General features: G+C 41.7%; 1 protein-coding gene and 1 long non-coding RNA gene across 3 annotated transcripts; both read right to left on the reverse strand.

Moving 5' to 3' along the window:
• Positions 1 to 226: 226 nt before the first annotated feature.
• On the reverse strand, positions 227 to 3,161 carry LOC146575494 (uncharacterized). Of its 2 annotated transcripts, XM_085270210.1 has the most exons (6): positions 2,169 to 3,161; positions 1,793 to 1,854; positions 1,422 to 1,512; positions 1,210 to 1,344; positions 976 to 1,053; positions 227 to 794 (listed from the first exon to the last, which is right to left on the reverse strand). In XM_085270210.1, the coding sequence occupies exons 3-6, from the start codon at positions 1,501 to 1,503 to the stop codon at positions 619 to 621; spliced, it is 471 nt and encodes a 156-aa protein (XP_085126336.1). In that variant the 5' UTR covers positions 1,504 to 1,512; positions 1,793 to 1,854; positions 2,169 to 3,161; the 3' UTR covers positions 227 to 618. The 2 variants fall into 2 exon arrangements, with proteins under 2 accessions (XP_085126336.1, XP_085126335.1); XM_085270209.1 differs by lacking the exon at positions 1,793 to 1,854 and having other exon boundaries at positions 229 to 794; positions 2,169 to 3,152.
• Positions 3,162 to 13,466: 10,305 nt separating this feature from the next.
• On the reverse strand, positions 13,467 to 20,190 carry LOC146575495 (uncharacterized). Its single transcript, XR_014892314.1, has 2 exons — positions 19,783 to 20,190; positions 13,467 to 13,586 (listed from the first exon to the last, which is right to left on the reverse strand). It is a non-coding gene; the product is annotated as an uncharacterized LOC146575495 (long non-coding RNA).
• Positions 20,191 to 20,522: the final 332 nt, after the last annotated feature.

A 20,522-nucleotide genomic window follows, 5' to 3' on the forward strand; every position in this document is an offset into this window, starting at 1 on the left:
TGAATGTATGGATTTTATTTATCAAAAATAACATATTCAAATATGAATGCTGCATGGATTAACATACATTCTGTGTAACAGTACTGTAATAGCATAATATCCACCATTATTGGCAGCTAAACAGTTGAGGTCAGAAAGGCCTAACATTGGGCGAAAAGAAAAAAAAAAACAGAATTAAAGGAAAAAAATGACTACAGAATAAGCATTTCTTGTAATGCAGTGTTAACGTGAGGAAGACTCTGTAAAGTCTCCATCAAGCCAACAAATTAAGTAATGCAACTCTCTCACAGAACATAAAATTGTGAATCACACCCATATGACATTTGGGCATCAAAACATTTGAAATGTCTTACTTTCTCCCTTTCTAGGACCAGTATCTTCTTAAAAATGGTTTCATTTACCTGAAAAGCAGGACACTGATCATGGAAACACGTTTCATGGTTAACATGCATAACAAAAACAGAGAGAGAGCGAGAGAGAGAGAGAGCAAGTCTTATTACACACTACAGTTGCAGAGCAAACTACATGAAATACTATATTAAATTATTTTTCTCTAATCTGTTTTATCTTCGTGTTTAAGCTTTTTCAAGTAATGGCAACTAAAGAGTCAAGTATAAGTCAATTAAGTACTGTATCTACATTTCTTTCATGTATGCTGTCCAATAGAGGCTGAACCATTTGAAGTCCGGCATCACTTGTGTCACTGCTCTGACTGCTGGTGGTTGAGACAGACAATGTATCTGTTAGACTTGGAGAGGAGGGCTCTTCCACATGTTGCTTCAGGACAGTCAAATCTGAGGGTGACAAATAAAAATATTAGAATACAAGGTATATACAATCAAAAACACAACACAACAAAGATACCATTTATGCACACAGGGCCAGTAAATTGCACGGTTTGATTAAATTATACTTTCTCCCAGGAGAACAGATGGTTATTTTGTATTTTATTATGGTAATATACAATTTACATACCACAAGGTGTGAGTGTCACATAGTGTGTTAGGTCTGAGCAGTCACGCAGCTTCTTGGATGATTGTGTTTCCAGGATGTCTGAAATGCATGTGATAAATCCAACTTACTGTTGAGCCATGAAAACAGCATTTTGTGATTGTTACCACAGGATATTAGACAAATTAAAAATGTTTATTTAAGAGTAACTGTACAAATCAAATCCTTCAAAATCTATCAGAGCATATATTTACTTACCTTCAGCTGTATAGATGACAAAACACACCTCTTTGACTGCTGCAAGTTCAGGAAAGATATCCTCATCCACCTCTATACCCTGCTCATCCGTGACTTTCAGTGCTGCATTTTCTGGTATGAGAAACTTCTGCTGCACTGAAGTAAAATCATCACTTAGTTAATAACAACATTATCATTTCTTCTTTAATGACTTAGTACAAACCATAACTTACCTGCTCTCACAAAATCTGTGAAGCTGACTTCTTCCAATTTTGCATATTTCTTTGTCTCTCTGTGTTTTACTTTTATCAACATCTTGGCCACCTACGGAAAAAAATACCTTTACTACTATGAAACACAACACAAGAAGAAGAGGTTGTTTATGGTAACTCTATGTAAACTGTGTATAACTTAATCAACGAACACTGTCTTACATTGAGTTAGCCTGTCCACACTAAATATTGCTTAAAATCTATTTAGCTAGGCTGGTTTAGCAGACAATGTGACTGCATGTTTGCTGTGTCCTTGTCTTTACAGTTCTGGAGACAGGGTTGTGTGCATGTCTCAGTGTGCAGCAGGACTAACTAACTGATGTTAATGGTACCTCAACATCTCATCAGTGCAGGCTGCACCTCTCTTTGGTTAAATACGGCCATTACCATGAGTCTAAACAGAATATTACTGTAGTTAGCTAACGTTAAATTAAACGTTGGTGTTAAAATTAAGAAATAGAAATAAACGTTTTCATTGACAACGTGAAATGTGTATCTTAAAATACAGTAAGATAAGTAAGTTAGCTAACTTTTGACTAGCATTAGCCTAGCTGCTATCTCCAAATCAGCATAACATACAGAAAACACATGTAGTGCTAGTTAGTTAACTTTATATTTTACTTGTGCATCCATGTAACTGAATATATATATATATAAATAACATCACTACACTCACAGAAAATTCCAAAGTAAATAAAGTATTTTTACCTCCTACATGTCGGAGTCCAAGAAAGAAACACAGATAGGCGCTGTAACGGTCGACAGACAAACAACACCAGCAATGTGTTGAATTAGACTCCTTAGCACCCAGTGAATGAACACCTAAATATTACACCGCTTTAGAGTACTCCCCAACACTGACTGTAGTATAAGGTGAAAAATAAACTCCCGGAATGTAACTCTTGCGCACTTTTATGCCTAACTCCAGAATATTTAACTCCAGTGATTTGCTGTGCACTATTGCATTATTATGTTATACTGACAGTGCTTATATGACTTTGTGTAATGTCTTGTACATGTTTTGTTTTTCTCTGTGAAACAAGGTTTTTCACTTTGCAGTTATGGTGGTTTTAGAAAATTATTATTGTGATATCTGTAAAAATATGTTTACAAAGTTGACTGATGCTAAAAGTAAAATGAATCTCTAACTTTGTTTGTGTGTAGTGTTTTTTAGTACATTTGTTAACCTTATTTTTTATTTTTGGCCTGTCCCATTTGGCTCTTTTGTCATCAGAATTATTGTCTAAAGACAAAGAAAGATGCCCAACGGATTTACTTTGCCAAATGGACCATCCCAGCCTTGCCGTAATGGTCTATTTGATTCACCTTTTATTCTTTATTTTATTTTATTTTCACTTGCTAAATACAGGACAGATTTGACTGGGGAAAAGAAAGGGGAGAAAGAAAGGGGGAAAGAAAAACAGCGGGGAAGAGGGAAGGGGATAAAGGGCAAACAACAAAAACAAACAAAATAAGTAGACAAAAAATACATATATCAATCACCTGGATCACCTGCTGAGAAAGAAAAAAGAGAAAACAAGCAGAAGAAAAAAAAGAGCAACATAATAAACAACATCACGATGATCTATGTGAATATAACAGTAAATACTAAATATTAAACATTATTGTGGAGCACATAAGGTCGACAGCGCACAGTGTGTACACCTGTGAGCATGGACGCGCTTGTATTTAAAAGGTTCTTTCATGTAACGATCTGCTAGAGGGTGTGGGGAGCCACAGCCCCGTCCTTCAGGGCATGAAGCAGGTATGGAGGAGATCAAAACTCCAGACATCCAGAGGCCCTCAGAACACAAGAGACCAAGGAAGACTAACAGAGGGGCAGCTGCGCCACTGTCCCAGAAAGAGCTGAGGAGAGTCCCAGATGAGGGCTCACTCAGCAGCCGCAGAGCAGAAGCCAGTGACGTGCTCGTGAGCTCCGCCGGCAGCCAGCTGTGCCAGAGTGACCGAGCCCCAGGCCGAGAGGCCGGGGGCACCCCACCTCTGAAGTGGCCCGAGCGAGCCCCAGGCTCCAGGCCCCGACAAGCAGGCACCACGGAGTGAGCCGGTGTGTACGCCCATCCCCGGACACAAAGAACCACCAACGCACCGATGTCTGAGGGCGTCTGCCCTGGCAGGGGAAGTGGTGGGGGAGATAGGCCTCCATACCTTGGAGGGCCTGAGATGTCCCCAGAGAGGTGGCGTCTGATACCCAACCTGACATATAGACACAGACAAACAGGCACACACAGATACAGACATCCATTCCCACCCTCATGCTCTCATATGCAATTACTCAACACTCACCCAACGTGGAGACAGACATAGAGAGACACTGTACACACAATCACACTCCCCAAGCATACTCTAAGCCCCAGGTCTAGGTACCCTTGCCCCTGGAGGGGGAAACTGCACCCAGACCCAGGGGGTGTTACCCTTTTCCCTGCGGTGGAGAGAAGCAGACTGCCCCAACTCGGCAGCAGCAGGGAGGCCCCACATTCCAGACCCCAGTTGGGCGGCCAACTCCTCCTCCCAGCTCCCCGGCCCCAACAGAGAACGGGGGGGGGTGTGAAGACTCCAAACCTCCCTCAGCCCGCTCATATGTAGTGGTTGACGCTTGTGTGTTCTAAGGTGCATTTAAAACCCAGGAGGGCATGGAGCTACCTGCCAGAGAGCAGCATAGCCCCTCCTAATAGCTGTCAATGTCTACATGTATTTAAAATTGAGAGGTGGGCAACGACGCCAGGGGTGAGGTGTACCCTGATGGTCTTTTGGATTCCGTGTAGCGTGCCCACCCCCAAGGTCCTATATGTATGTGTAATGAGAGTGTGAGTAATGTGAATGTCTAAGTTGTGGGATAAAATTGAGTGAGTTCCTCACTCTTCCTCACTTTTTCTCACCTCAGCCTCCCCCACCAGTTGAAGAGCCCCCCAGGTGGCTCGATGCACTGGAAGTCTCCTGCGCCAGGGCTGGGCCCCCATACACCCACCCGCCCACAACCCCAGCAACACACCAACCAGGACCCAAGCCCCCAAGGCCCAGCCAGGGCCCCAGCCCAGAGATGGAGCACCCCCAGAACCCCACACCCATCCCGGACCCAACCAGGGGCAGCCAGGCTACCAGGTCAGTAACCCACGTCCGTCAGCACAGACCCTCCCCTAGCCCCGCTGCACGCAGCCACGAGGAAACAGTCACCGGAGAGCCAACAGAGCCCTTAATAGGCCATGACCACAACCCCAGACTGAGCCCTCCAAGGAAGATGCTCCTGGGTATCCCCCCGACGCCCCAAGCCTGTCCCTACCCCCACACCAATCACAGCAGTGAAGGTGGGACCAAACTATGACCCCCCACCCCCACTAGGTGATGGAGCTGATCAAAGGAGCCCAGAGCAATTGATCTGATGTGGTGGCAGAGGCTGTATCAAGACTAATGTAATCTAATAGATAATTTCTATATTGGTTAGAATTAAGATTATTTTTATTTTTCCAGTTCATGAGGACTGTTTTCTTGGCTATGCATAGGGCAGTGAAAACCATATGGGCTATATTCTTTTCTGTAGTGACATTATCTAAGCTGCCCAACAAACACACTAAGGGGGAAGTTGGAATGTTACATTTCAGACACTTCGATAAGTCTTCACATATCTCGCGCCAAAACTTCTGAACTGGTGGACAGAACCAAAGAGCGTGGATATAATTGTCCGGTGAATTGGTTTGGCAGTGTGAGCAGTTGTTGGTAGACGTAAAGCCCATCTTGAACATCCGATGGCCTGTATAGTGCACTCTATGTAGTATTTTGTATTGAATTAACTGAAGACTGAGATTTCTAATTAAATGAAAGGTTTTTAAGCAAATCTGAGACCAGAAGTTTTGGTCTAAGTTAACTGATAAATCCGCTTCCCATTTTGCAATAGGAAGTGATATTGATTCATCTGTTTTAGAAAGCATTCTGTATATTTTGGATAGTAATTTGGGGGTTTTAAGAGTAAGAAATTGAACCACACTTGGTGGTGTTTGTAGTTCAACTTGACCCGGTTTAAATTTCTTTTTTATATCTTTCTTATTATGTTTTTTTTTTCTTGTTTTAAATCAAGTTTCTTTTTCTTCTGATTGAAGAAAATAAGAACAACCCCAGGTTTCTCTTCAGCACTGTAGCCAGGCTGACAAAAAGTCAGAGCTCTTTTGAGCCAACCATCCCTTTAACGTTAACTAGTAATGACTTCATGAACTTCTTCACAAATAAAATTTTTATCATTAGAGAAAAAATTACCAGTAATCATCCCACAGATGTAATATTATCTAGAGCTACTCTTAGTACCATTGATGTTAAGTTAGACTCTTTTTCTCCAATTGATCTTTCTGAGTTAACTTCAATAATTACTTCCTCCAAACCATCAACGTGTCTTTTAGACCCCATTCCTACAAAACTGCTTAAAGAAGTCCTGCCATTAATTAATTCTTCGATCTTAAATATGATCAACCTATCTCTAATGATCGGCTATGTACCACAGGCCTTCAAGCTGGCTGTAGTTAAACCTTTACTCAAAAAGCATCTCTAGACCCAGCAGTCTTAGCTAATTATAGGCCAATCTCCAACCTTCCTTTCATATCAAACATTCTTGAAAGAGTAGTTGTCAAACAGCTAACAGATCATCTGCAGAGGTTTATTTGAAGAGTTTCAGTCAGGTTTCAGAGCTCATCACAGCACAGAAACATCTTTAGTGAAGGTTACAAATGATCTTCTTATGGCCTCTGACAGTGGACTCATCTCTGTGCTTGTCCTGCTAGACCTCAGTGCAGCGTTCGATACTGTTGACCATAATATCCTATTAGAGCGATTAGAACATGCTGTAGGTATTACAGGTACTGCACTGCAGTGGTTTGTATCATATCTATCTAATAGACTCCAATTTGTGCATGTAAATGGAGAGTCCTCTTCACACACTGAGGTTAATTATGGAGTTCCACAGGGTTCAGTGCTAGGACCAATTCTGTTTACATTATACATGCTTCCCTTAGGCAGCATCATTAGAAGACATAGCATACATTTTCACTGCTATGCAGATGACACCCAGCTCTATCTGTCCATGAAGCCAGATAACACACACCAATTAGTTAAACTGCAGGAATGTCTTAAAGACATAAAGACCTGGATGGCCGCTAACTTTCTGCTTCTTAATTCAGATAAAACTGAGGTTATTGTACTCGGCCCTGAAAAGCCTAGAAATATGGTATCTAACCAGATTCTTACTCTGGATGGCATTACCTTGGCCTCCAGTAACGCTGTGAGGAACCTTGGAGTCATTTTTGACCAGGATATGTCCTTCAACGCACATATTAAACAAATATGTAAGACTGCGTTCTTCCATTTGCGCAACATCTCTAAAATTAGAAATATCCTGTCTCAGAGTGACGCTGAAAAACTAGTTCATGCATTTATTACTTCCAGGCTGGACGACTATTCATTATTATCAGGAAGTCCAAAAAACTCGCTGAAAAGCCTTCAGCTAATCCAAAATGCTGCAGCAAGAGTCCTGACAGGGACTAGAAAGAGAGAGCAGATTTCTCCTGTTTTGGCTTCCCTTCATTGGCTTCCTGTTAAATCCAGAATTGAATTCAAAATCCTGCTCCTCACATACAAGGTCTTAAATAATCAGGCCCCATCTTATCTTAATGACCTTGTAGTACCATATCACCCTATTAGAGCACTTCGCTCTCGCTCTGCAGGCCTACTTGTTGTTCCTAGAGTATTTAAAATTAGAATGGGAGGCAGAGCCTTCAGTTTTCAGGCCCCTCTTCTGTGGAACCAGCTTCCAGTTTGGATTCGGGAGACAGACACTATCTCTACTTTTAAGATTAGGCTTAAAACTTTCCTTTTTGCTAAAGCATATAGTTAGGGCTGGACCAGGTGACCCTGAATCCTCCCTTAGTTATGCTGCAATAGACTGCTGCCGGGGATTCCCATGATGCATTGAGTTTTTCCTTTCCAGTCACCTTTCTCACTCACTATGTGTTAACAGACCTCTCTGCATTGAATCATATCTGTTATTAATCTCTGTCTCTCTTCCACAGCATGTCTTTTATCCTGTCTTCCTTCTCTCACCCCAACCGGTCGCAGCAGATGGCCCCGCCCCTCCCTGAGCCTGGTTCTGCCGGAGGTTTCTTCCTGTTAAAAGGGAGTTTTTCCTTCCCACTGTCGCCAAAGTGCTTGCTCATTAGGGGGTCATATGATTGTTGGGTTTTTCTCTCTATCTATGAAGCGCCTTGAGGCAACTTTTGTTGTGATTTGGCACTATATAAATAAAATTGAATTGAATTGAATTACTATGGATTTAATTTGTTGATATTCTAAAATCTTTTCTTGTTGATCCCATATTGTGTAACTAGTCTGTCAAATGGAATAAATTCTGTTCCTTCTAATATATGTTCTAAGTATTTGATTCCTTTACCACTCCAATCTGAAAAGTTTATCATATTATTGTTTTGTAATATGTCAGGGTTGTTCCAGATAGGTGTACGTTTGCATGGGATTAATGAAGACTCCGTCAATGTTAGAAACTCCCACCATGCTGTCAGAGAAGAGCTGATGTTGATGCTTTTGAAGCATTCATGTCGTTGGGTGTTTGAGCTGATAAATGGTAGATCTGAAATCTCTAGATTATTGCAAAGTGCTTGTTCTACATCTAGCCAAGGTTCATCTAAGAGGGTATGTTTTAGCCATCCTGAGATAAACTGAAGCCTGTTGGCTAAGAAGTAGTGCTGAAAGTTAGGTAGTTCTAGTCCTCCTTTATCCTTGGTCTTTTGTAGTGTTTTTAAGCTTATACGTGGGGGCTTATTTTTCCAAAGGAATTTGGACATGTATGAATCTAGAGATCTGAACCAATCTTGTGGCGGTTTAGTTGGGATCATTGAGAATAAATAATTTATTTTTAGTAAGACCGTCATTTTTATAGCGGCAACCCTTCCCATGAGTGATATGGGTAAACATTTCCATCTAGCCAGATCGCCTTCTACTTTCTTTAAAAGTGGGATATGGTTTAATTTAGTCAGATCTGCAAGCTTGGGAGAAACATTAATACCTAAATATTTTATATTTCCCGATTGCATTGGTGTAGAAGAAGAATTATGGAGGGAGCAATTAATCAGAAGGACTGTAGATTTTGACCAGTTAATTGAGTAATCTGATATTCCTGCAAAAGAGTTTATCAATTCAATCACCCCAGAGATATTGGTTTGTGAGCTTTGTAGAAAAAGTAACACATCATCCGCATAAAGGCTGATTTTATGTTCCACGTTCTTGCATTTTATTTTACATATATTTTATAGCATATATATTTATGTAACTGCACTATTTGCAGTTCATTTGAGTTTTTAAGTGTTTGGTCACTTGAATCTGCACCTTTTTGTTCCTAATAGTGTGAGTAATATTTTAGATTTAACAACAGAGTGCCAATTGTCAGCTTAATTTTGAGTAGGCTTACTAAAAAGGTTAATTCAGAATGAGAATAACTCACAAGTGGTTCAGACCCAAAGGAGAGCTGCCATTCAGACTGAGGCGGAGTTGTGTGTCTGTGAATAATGTCTAATATATGCTCTGGCCAGAAATGTTGAATGTTAATCCTCCAATGTATTTCAAGAAAATATCTTGACGATTTTGAGGTATGCAGAGCTGCATGATTTTTCCTCAATCACTCTTTAACTTATACAAGAGCCTATGTATAAAAAATGATTGTAATGCTTAATGAGTTAATACTCATAACAATACTCATAATAATACTTTTGCACAAGCACTGTGTCCTTGTCCAAATGGACCTGACATGATAGAGTGCTGGAAATATACCTATCCACCTATCAGGTAAAAATGTATAAAGTGTTTTTGGGGAGACAATAATATGACAGCCCAACTCCCAAAGTGCCTAATAGCATGGATTTATCTACAGTGTTATATGAACCATGCGATTAAAACACACGTCACTTGTGCAGCTGTTCTGTCACATTACTGCCTCCCAAAACCAACTATTCCAAGTGCTGAGTGCACAAGTGCATGCAAATGTTTTTAAGAATTTACATGTTTTTATTATATATGATTTATGTGTATGTTTATTTACAGTTAATTAAGCATTTAAGAACTTAAGCCTGGCTTGGTTTATTATGTGTAGTCACTGTATCATGTTATGTACTGTTTTATTTAATTTTATTTCTTTGTCTTTTAGTTTGTCGTTATTGTGGTTTTTAGATGCAAGATAACTAAATATTAAAAACTATGCCCCGAGAAAAAACCCACCAAAAAAGACATTTCACGGTCAAACTCAGCATTTGGACACACTCAGAAAAAGAAGAAGAAGAAAGAAAATAGAATGCAATCGCATAAATGTATAAATATTTTGCATGGTGAAGGAAAATCCCTTTATAGCTATGCAGCAAGTCAACAATGCTCTCCAAGATGTAGGCCGACAGGTTTCCTTGTCAACAATCAAGAGCAGAACCTCAAAGAATTCGTCACATGATGCAAACCCCTGGTAAGGCTCTAAAACAGAATGGCTGGCTGCAGATCAGGACAGCATCCAAAAAGAACAAGTTATGTGAATGATGAAACATAAACCAACCTCTATCAAAGAAAGTGTTTAGAGGAAAAGGTGGAATATCCCCATGTGGCCAAGTCTGTCACACAGTCTCAGTCTGCCTGAGCTCCACTCCACCTGCTGAACATCAGACAATAGAAAACCCCTGGAGCAAGAAAGAGGTGGAGGAGTTGACTACACGTCTAATATTCCAATTGTTTTTGAAGATATAAATGTGTAGATATGTGCAGTATGTCTTCAACAAAACCCAGTCAAATGAAACCTGGCTTTTAATAATAATGTATACTTTATTGATCCCCGCGGGGAAACTACTCTCTCTGCATTTGACCCATTCACTCAGTGAAGTAGTGGGCAGCTACTAAGCAGGCACACCAGGGAGCAGTCTGTAGGGATGGTACCTTGCTCAGGGGTACCTCAGGGTAGCCATTCAGTGGGTTTGAACCCCTGACCTTCTGGTCATGGGGCAACCACTCTACCTACTGAGCTATCCCTGCCCGAAAGAATGAATGCTCATTATTTTATACTGTAATAATGAACAGAGCCTATAGTTAAGCATATATGTGTGCAAAAGGTTTGTGACAGTATAAACTGAGCTTTACATTTGTTTGTATCATTATGAAACAGCATTCTGGCCAAATGTCAGAAAAGATGTGCGAACTATAAGTGTCCTGCGTTGGCTCATTTCCAAGTAAGACCAATAACGTTACCTTTGTTGGCTCTCAGTTAGCATAGCTTTTTTGCACATATACCGCATTTAGTACTTCACCACACATGTCTATACATATGTGGGGCCTGAAGCCTAATCCCAAAGCATCCTCTACAGGGTCCCACTCCTTGATGTGTGTAATCTGGTGTGTAGTCACATTGCTGAAGGGTCTCAGAAGTCAATAAAAAAAAGTCCCAGGTTTTGGGTTGCCTTTGTCATTCCCAGATGAGAGCAGGAACTTCCTATCATCCTCAGGACTGTATACTGCTATCAGATAGACGTATTGTGATTATGTCCATGACCTTTTCGAAATTTTGCATTCTGTTTCAGTTTCTTTCAGGCCTTCACAACATCCTTAAAATACTCTAGTTTTGTATCTGTTTTTCCTTCTTGTTTTTTATTATCAGAATTCATAACAGAGAAACTAAAAATTACACTGACAGTCCTTCTAAAATAATCATGCATCTTGTGACACACCAAATATGACAGTAATTTGAATCTGTTTGAAAATCTTTATTTTCTTTTGGGGTTCATATTTCATTTAGAAAAACAACACAAACAATCCATCAGTTAAGTAGATACAAGCAGCTGAAAGAAAAAAATTAGACACCAGGAACCGCAGCCAAGCATGGACACAGTTGTCATTCATCGCCCGGCGAGTTTATGGCATTACTAACCCACCGACAGCGATGAATGTGAGCCGGAATCATGCACTGGATTAGAACTGGCCAAGGCAGAGCTTTATACAATGTAACAATAAGCAACAGTCAATCAGAAACAAAGTGATACATTATTCACAAAACAATTGGATACATGCTTCCTGTGTGTGATAAAAAGGGTGAAAAACATATTAAAGTACAACTTGACCTGGACACTTTTTGTACAGAAAATATTATTTGATTATCTTTAGTAAAGTTTATAAAACAAATTATTACTTTTAAAAAATGTGTGGGGAAACCCAGATTTTGGTATACAAAGATACTGGAATAAAACCTAAATTAAGCACAGCTCAACACACCCACAGAACAAAAAATAGCTTTTTATTGAGGCTCATTGACATCATGGACACGGTGCTCAAGGGTTGTCCAACAATATTGTACGTTATACAACCACACTTTGCTGCTGAAAAATGTTTTGATGCACTGGTGATGCACTGAAAACCTTGGCTCCTAACACACCGCCACCACTGACTGTACTTTTTCACGTTTGTCTGCAAATACTAGCTAGCTACTAGCCCTGCGAAAATCCAAGTTCAACACGAACCGGAAGTGGAGGTCGTTCGCCTTCAAAGTAAAAGTTGCATCTAGGCTGCAGTTTTCAACGGGCACATCTTTTATTTAGAAGTGAAATAGTGTCCATTTCCGGTTTGTGCGGCACTTTTACATTTTGTTTTTACAGCTGGGACAGTTTGTCGGCATGTTCTTCATTTCCCCTCGCCTTTGATATATTAACTAATATGAATATTATTTTTTACCTGATCCAGTCGTTTTTGTTTCCAGTTTTTCTTGTGTAAACTAAATCTGTGTACTTTTCAGCTTAAACATTACTAATTACTTTTCAGGGCTTAAATCTAGCCAAGTGGCTTCTATAGATGTGATTAAAATAGCACAATTGAGGTAAAAAGATCAACCCTTTTAGGTTTTAAACGGTGTCTGATGTGTGAGCTGAAAAAGCGTTTATGCCAACAACAATCCCTCCAGCCTCTAAATGAAGACTTTGTTAGCCTTAAAATGGTCAAATATTCATATTATTTACATCACTTAATTGCCTAAATGCAGTATGAGTGCATTCAGAAGAAAATTTGTGTTTGGGGACACAAAAATGAGGAGGAAATTTTATATCCAGAAACATGAATAAACAGAGTAAAAGTTGTGACTATTTAACAAGCTTTAAATAAGTAAGACTGTTCATGGAATTTTGTGACACCTTAATAGACTGCAGCCATTGTTAATGCTAGTATTTACTTCTGTGTTTTGCTAAAAATTACTATGTAATATCTGAGTGCTACACATTTCCACATTTCTTGGTACGTGGTGTTGTGAGTTGTTGTGATCTCAAGTGTTAGGGTACACTCAACACTCGATGGTTTTCTCTGAGTCACAAACTCACCGACAGCGTTGAATGTTCTCCAAGACTTGAAAAACACAGGCTGACAGCAAGCTAACAAACAGCCTGTCCCGAAGTGCTGCAAGGGGTGGACAGCCATGACAGGATGAACCAACGAAGACGCTAAATAGGAAGTGACAAGAGCTCTGCAGGTGCACCCACACATTTTGATTAATGATGCAGCATATAGCAAAGGTACCTAAACCTGCTTTAATATCTCAAACAGCTACAGAACAAATTTAGACTGTGCAATGACATTACGCTGGAGATATTTGGAATTGGGCAATAAATGGAAATGCTGAACAAATATCTAGGTAATAGATTCTACATTTTGAGGCATTAAACTAAATATAAAATATTAGAAGTCTGTCATTTGTGTTAGTATATCTAGTCGCAATAAAAACATCATGGTGCAAAACAGTAGCGATCTGAAAGTTTCAAGTTTCAGGAAGCATTTTCAGTATAACAACAAGTGGGAATCTAATTACTGCAAACACTGCCCTAAAGATCAGTGAAAACTCAACCCTCTGACTTAATTACCAAGTTGAGTCAAAGCATTTGAATTAGTTGTCTAACAGAAGCAGCCATGTTGTAGGTTTCATGCTGTCTTCCACCATTGTATTTTTTCCTGTTATTGCTAGATCACTGGTTACAAATCGAAATGACTTACCTGCACCAGATTGTTTGTGACATTGTGCCAGCTGACTGTGACACTGGACTCTTCTTACAGCTGCAGCTGAAAGACAAGGCCAAAGATGTGGGATAATTGGTGTATACAGGTAGAAATCAATCAATTATATACACAAAAAAAAGCTAGGGGGGAAATGTAGAGCGCCGTTTCTATGAAATATTTGAATACGCTTCAAAGATAAGATTATATATAAACAAAACACCCAGCACGCCCCTGCGGGCGGTTTATCCTTCAAGCTCGGGTCCTCTACCAGAGGCCTGGGAGCTTGAGGGTCCTGCGCAGTATCTTAGCTGTTCCCAGGACTGCACTCTTCTGGACAGAGATCTCCGATGTTATTCCCGGGATCTGCTGGAGCCACTCGCCTAGCTTGGGAGTCACCGCACCTAGTGCTCCGATTACCACGGGGACCACCGTTACCTTCACCCTCCACATCCTCTCGAGCTCTTCTCTGAGCCCTTGGTATTTCTCCAGCTTCTCGTGTTCCTTCTTCCTGATATTGCTGTCATTCGGAACCGCTACATCGATCACTACGGCCATCTTCTTCTGTTTGTCTACCACCACTATGTCCGGTTGGTTAGCCACCACCATTTTGTCCGTCTGTATCTGGAAGTCCCACAGGATCTTAGCTCGGTCATTCTCCACCACCCTTGGGGGCACCTCCCATTTTGACCTCGGTACTTCCAGGTTATACTCGGCACAGATGTTCCTGTACACTATGCCGGCCACTTGGTTATGGCGTTCCATGTATGCCTTGCCTGCTAGCATCTTGCACCCTGCTGTTATGTGCTGGATTGTCTCTGGAGCATCTTTACACAGCCTGCACCTGGGGTCTTGCCTGGTGTGATAGACCCCAGCCTCTATGGATCTTGTCCTCAGAGCTTGTTCTTGTGCTGCCATGATTAGTGCCTCTGTGCTGTCTTTCAGTCCAGCTTTGTCCAGCCACTGATAGGATTTCTGGATATCAGCCACCTCCTCTATCTGCTGGTGGTACATACCATGCAGGGGCCTGTCCTTCCATGATGGTTCCTCGCTTTGCTCCTCTTTCTTGGGTTTCTGCTGCCTGAGGTATTCACTGAGCACGCTGTCAGTTGGGGCCATCTTCCCAATGTATTCTTGGATGTTCGTTTTCTCACCCTGGACTGTGGTGCTGACACTCACCAGCCCCCGGCCTTCTTCCTTCCGCTTAGCGTACAGCCTCAGGGTTCTGGACTTGGGGTGAAATCCTCCATGCATGGTCAGGAGCTTTCTTGTCCTGATGTCGGTGGCTCCTGGCTGGGTGCATACATACATACATACATACATATACATATATATATATATATATATATATATATATATATATACATTTGTATATATATATATAAAACACCCAGCACGCCCCTGCGGGCGGTATATCCTTCAAGCTCGGGTCCTCTACCAGAGGCCTGGGAGCTTGAGGGTCCTGCGCAGTATCTTAGCTGTTCCCAGGACTGCGCTCTTCTGGACAGAGATCTCCGATGTTTTTCCCGGGATCTGCTGGAGCCACTCGCCTAGCTTGGGAGTCACCGCACCTAGTGCTCCGATTACCACGGGGACCACCGTTACCTTCACCCTCCACATCCTCTCGAGCTCTTCTCTGAGCCCTTGGTATTTCTCCAGCTTCTCGTGTTCCTTCTTCCTGATATTGCTGTCATTGGGAACCGCTACATCGATCACTACGGCCGTCTTCTTCTGTTTGTCTACCACCACTATGTCCGGTTGGTTAGCCACCACCATTTTGTCCGTCTGTATCTGGAAGTCCCACAGGATCTTAGCTCGGTCATTCTCCACCACCCTTGGGGGCATCTCCCATTTTGACCTCGGTACTTCCAGGTTATACTCGGCACAGATGTTCCTGTACACTATGCCGGCCACTTGGTTATGGCGTTCCATGTATGCCTTGCCTGCTAGCATCTTGCACCCTGCTGTTATGTGCTGGATTGTCCTTTATATATATATATATATATATATATATATATATATATATATATATATATATATATATATATATATATATATATATATATATATATATAAATATATATATATATATAAATAATTTACTGTCTATGCAAATCTAGAAGAAATGACCTCCACCAACTCCTTTTGCATGTCTTTTTCACTGTAATGTACTCAAAGTACTTTTTACACTCTAAGCCACCTTCACCTATTCAGACAGGGCTTTATATTTAGTTTTTTTAATCTATCTTTTAAGTGCTCTTTTTTGTCTCTCACAAACACACACACAGCAACAGATGGCAATTTAGGTTTTCAGTATCTTTCCCCATGACACTTTAATATGAGCATTCAATGAGCCAACCTTCTGATTAACCACTCTGGCCATTTCAGATCCTTGAAAATACTAAATTGAGTTGTTATGGGAACTGACCTGACATTCTGTGCCAAAATTTTCTGCCCTACATTATGATAGAAATTATTTTCACAGGGTGCTTTGAAGCCATCTTGAGCCAAGAAATCAAGTGGTGCCATTTGTGTAAACATGACATGCAAAATGACATTGACATGACACAGACATGAGAAGTGACCCAGGTGTGATGTCTCATTTCTGAAGTGTGACTGGTTTATATTCATCTGTTATTCAATCTGTTCGCCTCCCAGTGATGATGTGAATTTTAATTGAAAGAAAAACATACGGAAACAAAATGCTTTCCTGGGTTTGTCAAAGATATGAATAGTACTTTACATATTCCAACATGAGCGTCGTTTGCATGACCAGTAGGATAAGCACAGGCTACACTGGCCCACATAGTGAAAGAGCATGTTAAGACGCAGCTGAAGACTAGCTTAAGCATACAATGGCTGGATAAGCAGCATAACGAACCTTCCCACAATACTGTGATGTAACATGGATATACTGGATATAACATGTTACAACAGAGTACTTGCACTTTTTTTTACATAGTTTGAGAAAAGTGACATATTAGTTATACAATTTAGCAAATTTGATATTTATTTACTTTTTAAAAACTAAGAAATCTGTTGTTGTTAAATGTGTTTGAACACATGTTATTTTTGTTGTGACAAGCACAAAAGAGAATAAGAAGTATTGGCAAAGGACATGTTTTGGTGTCCTTAGCATCTGAATGCATTTGAAAAATGGCAGAGAGGGCAATCATTACATTAATGAAGTATTCACATTATTTTGCTAAGGAGCTTTGCTTCATTTTTTGAAGAAGCACCTGCAACCTAAATGCTGTACAGTAATGGTGGTGGGAATCTATATCACTCAAAAGGCATCATAAATCCACAGAACACAGATAAAAGAAATGCTCTAATGTGGCCTGTATGACTGCGTGTGTGGTCATGCTATAAGACCTTAAGGCTGTTATGCTACAAGTTCATAGCATAAATGCAGCGGAGCTGGTTGTGTGTTGATGGAGGACTAGAGGTGGGAGAAGGGAGCTGGGTGGGGGAATTCAAGGGTGAGTGAAGAGAATAAGAAGGTGGTGGTGGATGGGGGTGTTGGCTGTCTGGGTGAGAGGAGTGTTGATCGATTCCAGGCATGGTATTTTCCAGACAGACTGAATGGTAAAGGTCAAAGGTCAGCCGCTTTTGTTTCCTTATGAAAGAGAGGCTGTGTGTGTATTTTCGAACTCATGTGCACCAGCAAATGTCATGCATGTTTGCTCCATATCGAGTTAAAAGAGCCGTTTTTTGTTGTTTTGGGGGGATTTTTTTTTTTTTTTTTTGTTTCAGGTTTTTGGTTTTAGATCTCCAATCAAGCTAAAGCCACAAAACAAGTGCAAGGATCCTTCTGTGAGTATGTGTAGCTGTATGAGCACATGTCTGCACGTGAGCATGTTTGACTGAGCTCTTTCCTCACATTTTTTAAAGGGAGCAACATTTAAACCTGAATATGCAAAAATAAAATTCAATCCTTACATACACAATTTGCAGACCAAACTTTCTGTGTCACCAACACTTACTGGTGATTATATGACCTGAAGCTACATAATTAGACCTCTTTAACATTTGCTCCATTTTTGTCCGATTTTTCTCCCATCAGAGGAAACGCTGCAAGCATAAGAACTGAAAATCTGTTTCAAAAGCATTTTCCTCCTCATATTAAAATCTGAGCATGTTTCAATGCTGATCAGAACTGCTGAACAGCAGTGCGCGCAGCTAGGTGGTTGAGTGTCTTGCTCAAGGGCACATGGGGAAAAGCTAAAAATAGTTTGTAGATGCTCCTGCTGTGATCAAATCTGACACCTTTGCCGTACTCTGCAGTGTGCTGTGAATGTGTGTTTGACAATTTTTCAGTTTGGGTTGAGTGGCCAGAGAATATACATCACAAATAAGCCTGAGAGCACGCGCACACATGCACACACGCACACACACACATTACCATGGAAATCTTAATAGCAGCCATACAAATAGTGGTGTTTTAATATTGGCCCAAGTAACAGATAACACATACAGAACAAGGATGCACAGAGTAACCTGCCACACATGCACAAAAATACACACACAGCAGAGATTGCATAGTCACTTCCTGCATATTTCTGTGTGTGCATGCATGGCTGCATGTGAGCACATGTGTGTCTGAATGAGAGAACAGATTGTGGCAAAGTAAAGGAACGGGGTGGGGGTAAAGAGAGACTTGGTGGTGGGAGGGGAAACGAGCAACAGAGTGAGTGGTGGGCCTTGTCTCTCCCTCCATACTTTCCTCCTTTAAAGCCACTGTCCCACTCGCTCCCCCTCCCCCACCTGGGACTTGAACCCATGACCCACCCAGTGAATGAGTTCAAGGGAGGCATTGCCATTACTGAGGAAGCCACTGCTGAGCCTGCGCGAGGTTCAGTGAAAGTTTGTTTCTGTGCTAGGTTAAATTAGCCCGTGTGTGCATGTGTTTGTGTACAAACATGTTTATTTGTTTTTATAATGGACGTTGTGAATAAGAGTCTAAGCAATGTTTGTGCATATGGGTATCTTTGTTTGTGTGTTTGTGCGTGTGCGTGTGTGTAAGAGTGAGTCTTTCACAGTTGAACCATGTGTGTTTTTGTGAGTGTGTTCACAGAGTTCTGAAACAGAGGCTGACTTTCAATTTCGGGCGATCGTGGCTCAAGAGTTGGGTGGTCGCCTTGTAATTGGAAGGTTGCCGGTTTGAACCCCAGCTCTGACAGTCTCGGTCGTTGTGTCCTTGGGCAAGACACTTCACCCGTTGCCTACTGGTGGTGGTCAGAGGGCCCGGTGGCGCCAGTGTCCGTCAGCCTCGCTTCTGTCAGTGCGCCCCAGGGTGGCTGTGGCTACAATGTAGCTGCCATCACCAGTGTGTGAATGTGTGTGTGAATGGGTGGATGACTGGATGTGTAAAGCGCTTTGGGGTCCTTAGGGACTAGTAAAGCGCTGTACAAATACAGGCCATTTACCATTTAAGGTCAACATTAGAAATGCAAACTGCACAGATATTTGTGTTTATGTGCGTTTTGGAACGCGTGTCTTTATGTTTCTGTTGAAGATGATTTGTTTTCCAATGGTACCTTTAAGCAGCAGACTTATACTTTTAATAAAATTATTAATGCACGTAGATATGTGTGTGTGCGTGTGTGCGTGCGTGCGTGCATGTGTGTGTGTGTGTGTGTAATGGGAATGGTGATGGCCCTTCCCCCCAGTTTGCTGCTGGGTGTGTGACTGAGACGGCATCTCCCTACCTGGCCCAGACTAAATCAATACTTTAATCTAATTGTCATTCACTTCCACTGGGGTAGCCAAGTGCATGCACGCATACATACAGCACACACAAAATATTCAACACATCTCCATGCACAAACCTAACAACCATGGATACTTGTAAAAACATGCACATCCTTCACACACACACACACACACACACACACACACACACACATGCGAAATTATGAATGAAAAGCCCCACTGTGTGAACGCACTCGCTGCTGTGTTAGCGTGCAGCCTCGCTGTCCTGTACTACATCCACTTCCATGCCCTCTCTGCACTCTTTCCCTGCCTCTTTGGGCGTTCCTCCTTGGTGTTGCATCATGCATGCACACATCAGTGTCGGCAAACATCCGCTGACACACTGTCACATCGCATTCATGTCCGCCGGCGAGCGGCCTCTCCCACAGAGCAACAATGGAAAGTAGATGTCAGGGCTGCTGTGGGATCAGAGCTCAGCCGCAGGCACAACAATCAGCCGGGAAAAAACATACACATATTTAAAATTTAAAGGTCCAAACTGACTTACCTCCTTCATCATCGCCAGCAGAAGCATTCCCCTTCTTTTTCTGCATTCCTCTGTCTCTACACCTCCTTCTTTCCCCCTCCCACAGAACCACCACTCTGTCTCTCTCTCCCTCTTTCTTTCATCCTCCCGTCCGTCTTCTTTCTCTTACCACCTTCTCAACAAATCCCTGCTCTTTCCTTACTTCCTCTCTCCTCCCTTTTCCTGTTCCTCTTCCTCTTTGCCTGTCGCTTAAAACACTCTTTCTCTTGCTTTTCTTCCTCTCCGGTGGGCTCTCCGGTGTCTTCTTCCTACTGCTTTAAACTGCAGACTGTCTGGCGAGAGAGAGAGGGAGAGCGAGAGAGAGAGAGAGACTATGGAGCAATGGGAAATGCAAACTGGGACACACACACACACACACACAGCCTCTGTCAGTTTGAATGAATATTGTGCACACTCGGCTTGTCTCTCCTCCCCCTCTCTTTCTGTCTCCCTCCTTCCCTCTCTACCAGACACCCCTCCTCCACTTCTCTCTGGCTTTGCCCTTCTTCTCTCTCTCCTCCTTCCTCCCTCGTTGCTGCTGCTTTCAAACATGTTCACACTCCAAGACTGACTGACATTATAGAGCTGCACTTACTGACCCCCCACCCCAACGCACACACACGGACACACACACTTCTTAGTCTCATGGACCCAGACGGTTAACCCTTTTGATGCAGCTGCAGATCCCGTCTGTTTGGATTTATTTTCATCTTCACAATGTG

Source organism: Mchenga conophoros, linkage group LG4 (assembly GCF_057382185.1).
Source record: "Mchenga conophoros isolate Kocher_MC1m ecotype Shallow Benthic linkage group LG4, M_conophoros_male_GT1.1, whole genome shotgun sequence".
In the NCBI taxonomy this organism is placed as follows: domain Eukaryota; kingdom Metazoa; phylum Chordata; class Actinopteri; order Cichliformes; family Cichlidae; genus Mchenga; species Mchenga conophoros.